Below are 10,703 nucleotides of genomic sequence, written 5' to 3'. Positions count from 1 at the left end.
CCCATCCATTAGCTGAAAACCAAAACAAGTGGTGGGCCCCTTTCTGTTGTTTTTCAAATCACAAATTTATTTGGAAGTGCAAGATTTGCAATTTATTAAAACATGTTGTTATTGATTGAATTGACTGGATCCTGGCTTTGTATTGCTGTGTTGTCACATTCATGCTTGGTGAGTCATTTCTGGTTGCCATGTCTGACATCTTTGATTGGCCAATTCTATGTTTGGGTCAGGAAGAGTCATGCTATCGTTTTCCACTTTATTTCATGTTGAATGCGTTTTTCAAGCTCTTCAATGCGTCATCACTTGTTAATGCCTTCCAGTCCTCTGGGATATCAGCAGGGAGTGCATTTGTGTCTGTAGCAATTCTCTCATTGAATGTAGCCATCACGTACTTCCAGTAGTCTGAAGCCTCCATACTGGAATCTCCAGTTATGATCCAGTCAGGGTAATATGTCTGGAAGTCCTTGTAGGGGTGAGGTTTGCCTTCAGTCAGGTTTGTGTTGAATTGTCTGTCACTAATCACAGAGGATGAACATATGTCAGTTCTTAACACCTTTGTCTTTAAATCCATCCAACCCGTGACTCCTTGTGGACAGTGAATGGAGGTAAAGTGTTTGGCATGCTCCTTACCTCCTGCTTCACAGGGTGCACAGCAGAAGGGACATTGCTCTCCACATCCAAACAGACTGGTGAACATCTTGTCCAGAGGCTTGAATGGCAGAGATCTGAGTCTCTCTTTGATGTCTCCTCCCTTAACGTACTCAGTTGCCAGTGACTGTTCCATTTTTCCCACAAACGCTGTGAGGTCGTCAGCAAACTGTGCTGTGTTAGCAGAGTAGTTCAGAGTCATGATGGAATCCAGAGCATCCTTTGGAAAAACAAGCTGTTCTTCAAGGGCACAGCAGATGTTCTGAATGAATGTCTTGATATCTTTTACAGTGCTAGTTGTGTTTCTAATCTTTGAAATTGCTTCAGTGATTATCTCGACTATCTCTGAAAGATGTTTCTTCTCCAATTTCTCCAGTCTGCTGTCCTTTGAGAGTTGTTGGGCAATTCGGTCAAACAGCCAGTCCTTCACAAACCTTTCATAATGGTTAATGTATTCTCTGTATTTCTCATATTCTCCATCCATCAGGAGCTGTTGTAAAATGGAGAACTGGAAACGCATCCGTGTGCTATAATCCTCTGACCCTTTACCTGTCTTTACTTCATCAACCACATCAGAACCAATCATTTTGGTCACGTAGTATTTTACAGCTGGCTCTAAGAGCTTTAAGAACTCCTCAGCTTTCTTTAGGCTCTGATCTCGGTTATGAAATAAGTCCATGAACTCTGTAAGATACTTGCTCTTATACCGCTCCAGACACATTTGAGGGTCATTGAATGCAATGAAATGATTAATCATCTTCTGAAACTCTCTGGTTGCAATGCCACAGATGTGTAGCTTTAGACGAACCTCACATTCCTCACTGACTTTACAATTATTTCGTTGTTGCAATGTTTCAATCATTTTCAGCAGTTCTTTGATTAAAGTATTATGATAGCCTGTTTTGCTTTCCACCTTCTGGGTTATAAACTCCTGACACTGGGTTATGACGTCTTCACAGAAGTCTTGCTGTTTTTTCCTGTGATGGTCGTGATCCCAGTACACCAAAAGGCCTTTAGCCTTCTCCCACAAACCCCCTGATTCCACAACAAAGACTGTCTTCCCACAATCCACCAAACTGCTTCCAACCAACATTTTATTTACACGACTGCCCCTCGTTGATAAATTATCACGTAACATGAGGAAGGCATCCTGAGCCACATCTCTCTCTGGCAGTCCGCTAAAGTTGATCTCAGACAGAGTTTCCTCCCACATACTTTCAAACTCTTTTCTGAGTTCCTGTTCTGATGAATCAGATTTTTTCTGTTTACAGTTCTGCAGCAAAGCCAGCACCTTCTTGTCTAGTGTAATTGCCTGTGAACTCTTGATGCCATCCAGTTTGGTCATTCCCTCTTTGATTTCAACAGCTTCTTGCAGTTTGTTCTTCACTGTGTTTTCTGTCTCTCGTCTCAGTGTTTTAGCATTACACACAAAGTCCTCCCTGTATTTTTCCACAAGATTGACATGGCCATCTTGCTTTTCAAAGTATTTTACTATATTGTCTTGGATGTCCTTTTCTCCCAATGACAGCCTCTCAGATGCTTCCCTCATCAGGTCATTAAGCATATTTCTTATGCTCATTTGGGGATTTGGATCTGTTATGCCAAAATTATAAATTTTGGTTTCAGAATTTACAATCCAGGAATACATCTCCTTCTGGAAGGCCCATTCCCAACCATTGTACTCAGTGCATAAACTGGAGAATGCATCTGCAACCAAGCTGTTTCTGAAACTGAAGATGAATTTCTCAAATTTAACAGACTCCCACAAGCTTTGTGTCCACTTCAGGAAATGTGTAATGTCATCATTACTCTGACATTGTCTGAAATCTTGCATCAAGCTCTTTTTTAAATCATACACAGCCTCACTGTAGCCAGCATTGACTGGAGCAATAGGGGGAGTCCCATGCCAAAGTCCTGGGATGTAGCAGCTGCTTGTGTCTGGATCATACTCCATCACGTCAGTGAACTTGGTGATATTCTCCTTCTTCTCCATTCTGGCTGCTGCCAGGGTCATTTCATTCAACTGTTCCAACAACTTCTTCCTGTCCCTCATGTTGTTGTCATGAGCAGACATGTCTGGCACATTCTGGTGCACAAAATGACATATCGGCTTCTTCCCCACTTCCTTCATCCTGATAAAAGCATGAACAACAATCTGTAGAATGTCTTTCATCTCTGTGGAGTTCTCCATGGACATGTTGATAATTGTGACATCACTTAGTCCAATCACCAGTGTTGCCAGTTCATTGTCATGTTCATGGCTATCATCTAGTTGAGACAACTCTGGTGATTTCAACCCCTCTGTGTCGATGACCATGATGAAGTCACATTTCAGCTCCTCCTTGAGTTCTTTGTTGACTTTAATCAGTAGCATGAAGGCCCCTCTGGTGCATCTTCCACTGCTGACAGCAAACTGGACCCCAAACATGGTGTTGAGGAGAGTGGACTTCCCAGTGCTTTGGATCCCTAAAACTGAGACCACCCGGATCTTGCTGTTAGAGTCCACAAGAGTATGAAGCTGAGTCAGAACAGCTGATATCCATTTCAGAGGAATATTTGATGCATCTCCATCCACAAGCTCAATGGGGAAACCATCCAACAGCATCTGAGCACACAATCCAGGGAGATGCTCCATCTGTTTCCTTTGTAGGCTACTTTCAGGGAGGGAGCAGGAGGCTTCATACAGCTGGCCCAACTCACGAAGGAAGTGTTCAATTCCCAGGGAACAGTCAGATATTTGACTATCCAAATCTGCAATGTCTTTTTTCTCTGCAGATTCTTTTCCCTGAAGCATTTTATACTTTTCTCGTAAACCAGACAGATTCTGCCGTGACAGATTGTCCAAATATATCCGCATCCATTTGAGGAAATAGGGTCGCTCCACTTCTGAACTTGACATGCCGATTATGAAATGTGTCATTTCGTCTGTCATATGAAAGCTTTGTTGCTTCTCTCTCAGTTCTATTTCCCCTTTCTTCAGAGAGCTCTTGTAGTGTTCAATTTCTTGTTTGCCTGCATTTCGCAGTCTACATCTCTCCTTCTCCAACTGGGAAAGCTCTTTCCAGGTTCGCCCTTGTAAGGGTAGTTGCTTGTCTTTGAATTGTACTGTGTCTTTTATGTTGCTGGTGATTTGATCTGCCATCTTCCTGGCACTCTGACACTCTTTACGGTCTTCATCAACCAGAATCCCACTCTGACGAGCAATACCAGACATTTTTTCAATTGTCAATTGGTTTTGCCATATTTCAATGATGTCACCCACAGATGACTGCAGGGTTTTGACAAATGCTGCTTCATTCCGCCCCTTCTTTTCTATTACATGTGTTACTTTGTCTCCTGTGAATGTTTTTCTCTGAGAGTTAACAACCAGAACTAACTCTGTGTTTATGTCTTTCAGAACCTCAGAACCTGCCTCTAATTCATCACTAAACATGTAAATTGCTGCTGATGTTTGACACAGAAAGGAAAACTGTGTCTTAAAGGACCTGATGTCTCCTCTGAGATTAGCAAAAGCCACAGGCTTAGTGAACCTGTCTATGTTTCTTTTCCCACATGGGAGGTACCAGCTGATTTCAACTAGGCCATTTGAAATCTTCCGAGGCACATCACCACAGTCCATATCACGATGGACAAATGAGTCAGGATTACTTAGCAGTTTGTTCAACATATTAGACTTGGACAAGCTGCTCTCTCCAAGCCTAACAAAGGACACCATTGGAATATCAGAGAGTACAATTCTCTCCTCTATGAAGGACTTTGTGTCTACTTGTGAAGAGAGTCTAAACTTCCTCACTATGTCCCTCAAGGCCCACAGCATCAACGTGCTTTGTTCTGTGTCACAGTTTGGCAGCAGGAGAGGGACAGCAAACTGACACATGGACATTTTCTGGACCATCTCCTGCTGCAGGAAACCATCTGAGCACAGAAACAGTGCTGTAATCAGGTCCAGTGGATTAATGACATTGCTGGTATCAGTGCCAGTGTCCAGGTTGTCTACACCATCATAGGGAACTTCCTGGTCAGTGGTCAGACATTTTACACTCCTAGCGTTCACATTTGCCATCATTAATTTCTTAAGGAGGGCCCCTGGAAGTGACTGCATAGTGGTAAGTGGTTCATCTGATGTAGTATTATCATTTATCTCAAGGACAGTACTTAACGTCAGCTTGTTTTCATAATGATCTTCTAGTCCAGTCTTTGACAACAGCTCCATGAGACAGGGTTCTGTAAATAGAAAGGAAGATTAGGAAATAGGAAAGATCCAGGGAATTCACCATCATATATTTCTCATCAGGGAAGATACTGTACCTTTACATCCCATGCAGACACAGGCTTTATGATTAGTTTATAGTTATTTTGATAACTACCCACTGGGCAAACCACATCATTTCAACATGGACAATTGGATAGTATTTGGTTGAGACGTTGATCAATGAGATTATAACCTATATTCACCCACTCAAAAAGACTAAATGTCGTTGAATTCCCAATGTGTTATCACTATGCTTTCAACCATCTAAAAGCACAACCAAATTCCATTTGAACAACTGGCTTAATCCCATCCTTTAACGTTTGTTTTTGGTTGATTTAAAGAGTCAAGTTAATAGGCAATTTATTGTATTTCAAAAGGAATATTGAATTGTGTTTGGTTGTCAACGCAATCAAATATCAACATGTCAAGGTGATTTATCTTCTGCCTGGATAGTTCCATCTGTGCCACCGTCTGGCTTTAATTCCAGTTTGACTACAAATTAATCATTGATATGTTGGATTCACGTCTCCATCTCAACCAAAAATCTAAGTTAAAAACCATGACTAAATCAAAAATTAAATGCACTTTAAATAGAGTTTGATTTAATTTAGTCCTGTTTTTTTACTTTGATTTTTTGGTCAGTGACAAGTATCATAGCTAAGAAGGTTAAAACCCTGGGAGACAAAAGGGTAGATCAATTCTCCAGTAGGAGGTGCTGCCCAGCCGATTATTTATTTATTCTGATAGTGGATATTACATTAAAGATACGACGTTGTTTTAAAAGGTAAAAATTCAACATATTTAAAAAAAGGTTTTTCTATGTTGAAATTTAGTTACCATGATGACAATCCTGTGGTGTAATTTTTATCCTCAAAACAACAGATTGTTGATTACTTTTTTCAAATCCAATGTATTTTCCATGTAATTCCATGTCACAATACATTGACAAATTATGTTTAAATATAGTTGATTAAACCAGTTTTTTGCCCAGACAATACTTAAGTAGGGTACTTCCTTACTTGTGGTGAGGGTTGTTGACACCAGTTGACTTTGCTTTCCATTCTTCAGCATAGTGCAGACAGTGACTGAGTACTGAGAACCACCTTGCAGGTCAGAGAGAGTGATGCTGTGTGAAGATGTGGTAGTGATGTGTGGTTCTGTCCCTGGACAGTGGTAGGAGATCTGGTAATGATGTTGGGTTTGGTCCAGTCCTGGTGGCTGGCTCCAGCTAACAGTAGCTGATGTGGTGTCCACTGAGTCAACAGTCAGCTGGTCTGCAGCAGGAAGTACTAAAGGAAAATATATTATTGTTAGTGCTACAGTTTAACTCCAGAAATAAACTACAGGAGAAAAAGTAGAATAGTAGTTGAAAAGTAGAAAAGGTTAGCTTGCAATTCCTTTTGATATGGGAAGAAATAAGCTAAAAACAGAAGTTTCACAACAGAAGTTGTATTTGTAGTGTAACAAAAATGAAGGGTTTCTGCTATATTCATTTAGTAATAGTGTTTGCACCACTGCTAAATAGTTGCCACCACAACAAAAATAAATAATTATAAAACCGGTTTGGATCCTGGATGCTGATTGGTTGATAGCAGAGAGTAAAGCCACATTCACGTGCTAGTCGGAACTAGGAAACTTGGAAATTTCCGACTTGCTAACTCGTTGCAGAAAGATGAATCAACCAATAGGAAGCTCTACGTTAATTTTAACTCTGAGGTTCCTAGTTTCGACTAGCATGTGAATGCGGCATTATTCCCCACAATCCCGGGTAATGCCTTTTAACAGTTCCATTTGAATGATAAATTTGCAGCCACTGTCCAACATCCTGGCCAGTCAATTCATAAACTTAATCTTCCCTGGAAAAAAGCATCTATAAACTATTATTTTTCCATGCTACTGGGCTAGGATTTGGTTTGCAACAGTTGGGGTTTGTCTAAACCTTTTTGACTGCCTTTACGACCTGTGCAACAGTATCTACGTTTCCATGAACTTGTCCAGTGATTTTTTGACGACATTTAGAAAGTTTGCATAGAAAATAGTTGTGACAAGTGCCTGCTAGGGTGTGTTTCCATTGAACGATCCTGTGTCAATAAAACCAGCTTGACGTAATGACGTCACACATAAAACTAAATATTTTAGCAAAAAAACGAATAATGCCGTGTTCCCATGCTATCAGAGTTATTGGAAATTCCTAGTTTCGACTTGGACGTTTTACTTGAATGACCCTCTATGTTGGAATTACAAGTGGGAAGCTGCCCAAGTTGCTGAGTTGTCACGTTTCACCACTGACCTTTTAACTTTTCAACCAAAAGATGACAACAAAGAAAATATTTGACAACTACAACCTTGTCAATGTATAATGTAGCTAGTTTGACCATACTGTCAGTGTTAGGCATATAGCTGACTTTATTATTAGCAACGTTAGCTAGCTTATCAAGCTAGGTAACATTTTATTGGTTGAAGAATTGTATGCCCTTTCGATATATCTGTTTCATGTCTCAGGTAGCCCGCTAAAGCCAGCATGGATAGACTGCAAGAATTGACTAATATTTTCTAATAATTATCACAGTCTATACCACCGTGAAACCATATAATAGCAATAGAAATAGTAATAATTTAATAGAATTTCTATCAGTGCAACTTGAACTCCTGTACCGTAGATCTGAAATAAATGGATGTTGAAACTTGCAACCAGCCAACCAGAAAAGCAAAGCGAAGCAATTCAGGCATTCTTGAAAGTTAAGACAATCCTTGTCCTGCAAAGTAACATTTTTATAGAAAGTAAGCATTTAGAAATAAATGTAGACGGTGCTTTATAATTATGCGATGACATCACGTGCCCCGCGTACCTTCAAATTTATTCTGCAATCATTATTTTTTTCCCAAAAACACAGTTTCAATTAGAATATTTTGCAATAAAGAAAGTTAGACAAAATAATAATCCACCCGTCGAACGGATACAGAAGTTGTCGATCTTTAGAACATTTTTCCTATAGCTGTTGCCATTACACATGTCGCTATGTTTTCATTTGCGACATTGCTTTTGTAGAATAAAACGGATCAACGCATTGTCTCATGTCAGATAGCGAGTTGATTCTACCTGCACTGATCGATTGAGGGACGACCGTCCCGTAGGAGTGACGCCATCTGACATAAGACAATGGGGTCAAAGCAAACCTGCCTACTGTTGTGATATCCACCGTGCCGTAGTAGGCCAGCCTAGAGAATGAACATGAAACTAATAATTCACCTTGGAAACATGTAAACACTCAGAATTCTATTAATTCATAGACCAGCGCAGTGCAGCTACTACAAACACAAACAAAACATGGAGGAGTTCATAATTCATTTTAACATTTGGGGAGACATGGATTTAAAAGTATGGTGGGAACAGGATATGGGAGGGGGAGGAAATCCCAAAATAACCAACTGGCACGCACAGGTGGAGATAAAGGGTTATGTATGTAACCACGGCTATGTTAGCTATTGGATCTGTCGTAGTAAATATAATTTGTTATAGATTGGTCTGACTAAAATGTTCTGTAAGACCTATTTGGAGCCTGTTTTCAATAAATGCTGTTCCAGGTCAGAGAACAAAGGACAGAGGAGAACACCTTATCTTCTCACCAGATGGCCTAGGAATGCGATAATAGGACAACACCCCCACCTCCGGCCATAAACCAACAGATACTCCTCACGAGTTCCCTTGACACACACCAATATCTATTTTCTTACGCACACTCATTCTCATGCCTCACGAGTTCCCTGGACACACACAAAACATTTCATTTGCACGCACACTCATTCTCCACTCCCCTGTCTACTGGTCGGGTGCCAAGGGCAGAGGACTCTGCCGTGCACCAATGGGGCTTCTACTCTGGACAGAGCAGAACCGCCTCCTACGCCTCGGGAACCAATCAGGGACTAGAAGAAGGACCCCTTCCTTTATGTTACATTATATAAAGTAATGCTGTAAACTCTGTTTATCCATCCTTCTCAACTGTCTCCATAAGAGGCAATTGATTGGGGTCCATGCATGTAGCTTGAGCAGGACAAGATCTCTCTGTTTTAATAAACTGCCTTTTTGCATTAAGCAAATTCCTCTCTGTCTATCGTCGATGGTTTGTACTCCCTCTCCTAATTATGTGAAAACCAACAGATCTCTCCAATATGGTATCCTTCCGCACGGCAGGATACATTCCGAGTAAGGATTTCAGATTAGTCCCGTGTACCGGGTAGTGCTGAGGCTGACCCTCCGCCGCACTACTTCCAGGTCGCTGGCCAGGTCGCAGTTGTAAATGAGAACCTGTTCTCAACTGGTTTACCTGGTTAAATAAAGGTGAAATAAAAAAATAAAAAAAATTCCACCTCTTCCTTTTCTCTGCTCATTCCAGAGAGGATTCGCTTGGTAAGAGCTCTATGTTAGTGTTTATAAGCGCAGAAGTATACCTGCAGCTATTCAATAGCTTGGAGCAGCTAGCTAGCTATCCTTACCATCTGGGTGTTCTGCCGACACACTCAAGTAGACAAACTCGGCTGAGATGTTTCATGGACTGGCTTAGTGAAAAGGAGACAACTTTCTCTTTTCAGACAACAGCAAAAGAAGGGTTGAATACTATTCTGTGGGAGTTTTATGGCACTGTGAGGAATATTAAGGGTTAAATGTACGGGCTGAGCAACTACACGGGTCTCTGTGCCGAGTTAAACCGCTGCATAACACCCCCCTCAGAGCCTTTCCTGGTGTCTAATGAAAGACTCAGAGTTCACGACATCCAACAACATCTTAGTGGGCACCGTTAAGCAACTGCAGTGACATGGGAAGGACAAGACAATGCACCATGCAGCCATCAGGACTACTAGAAGATAAAGAAGTCAACAGCAGTAGAACCACACACCTGGGGCTTGTAAAAAAAAGTGTGTTTAAACATACAACTTTACAAGAAGAGGAGGGTAACTAACAATTGGCTTTTGCCCAGACTATATTGTCAAGAGTTATACATTGCATGCTGACAAATCCATTATGATTATTGAATGTATATTAGAGTGATTTAAAAAAAACTTTGACACTATAAATAATACTTAAGTAGGGTACTTCCTTACCTGTGGTGAGGGTTGTTGACTCCAGTTCACTTTGCTTTCCATTTTCCAGCACAGTGCAGACAATGACAGAGTACTGAGTACCACTCTGCAGGTCAGAGAGAGTGATGCTGTGTGAAGATGTGGTAGTGATGTGTGGTTCTGTCCCTGGACAGTGGTAGGAGATCTGGTAATGATGTTGGGTTTGGTCCAATCCTGGTGGCTGGCTCCAGCTAACAGCAGCTGATGTGGTGTCCACTGAGTCAACAGTCAGCTGGTCTGGAGCAGGAAGTACTAAAGGAAAATACATTATTGTTAGTGCTACAGTTTAACTCCAGAAATAAACTACAGGAGGAAAAGGTTGAATAGTAGATTGAAAAGTAGAAAAGGCCAGGTTGCAATTCCTCTATGGGTAAGAAATATACTAAAAACAGAAGTCACACAAACATTGGATTTGTAACGTAACAAAAATAAAGAGTTTCTTGCATTGGAATTATATTGAATTCTGCTTAAATCATCACGCTATACCACAATAAACATAAAGTTAAAATGTTGAGACTCTGAGATCAATACGTGTCACGAACAGAAGAGGACCCAAGAGCGCAAGTTCAAATTCAGAGTTCTTTATTCAAGGTTACAGGCGGGAAGAGGAGTCCCAGGGGTGTCAGGGGTCTTTCAGGGTCCTCCTGTGGGTACCTGTGCTCCGGGGGTCACCAAATGTCCGGGG

The 10,703-nt window shown here is 41.1% G+C and overlaps 1 protein-coding gene across 1 annotated transcript; it reads right to left on the bottom strand.

The window, feature by feature from the left end:
• Nucleotides 1-6,074, bottom strand: LOC123483992 (up-regulator of cell proliferation-like). Its single transcript, XM_045213953.1, has 2 exons — nucleotides 5,920-6,074; nucleotides 1-4,872 (listed from the first exon to the last, which is right to left on the bottom strand). The coding sequence occupies exons 1-2, from the start codon at nucleotides 5,969-5,971 to the stop codon at nucleotides 257-259; spliced, it is 4,668 nt and encodes a 1,555-aa protein (XP_045069888.1). The 5' UTR covers nucleotides 5,972-6,074; the 3' UTR covers nucleotides 1-256.
• Nucleotides 6,075-10,703: the final 4,629 nt, after the last annotated feature.

Source organism: Coregonus clupeaformis, unplaced genomic scaffold (genome assembly GCF_020615455.1).
Source record: "Coregonus clupeaformis isolate EN_2021a unplaced genomic scaffold, ASM2061545v1 scaf0177, whole genome shotgun sequence".
Lineage (NCBI taxonomy): Eukaryota > Metazoa > Chordata > Actinopteri > Salmoniformes > Salmonidae > Coregonus > Coregonus clupeaformis.
Note: the sequence above shows the minus strand (reverse complement) of the source record. Positions and strands in the feature narration are given on the sequence as shown.

Coding starts and splice junctions, on each gene's coding strand:
- LOC123483992 (XM_045213953.1), bottom strand. CDS start 5,971: ATGCTGAAGAATGGAAAGCAAAGTCAACTGGTGTCAACAACCCTCACC. Junction 4,873..5,919: donor GTCAACAACCCTCACCACAA/GTAAGGAAGTAC, acceptor TTCTATTTACAG/AACCCTGTCTCATGGAGCTG.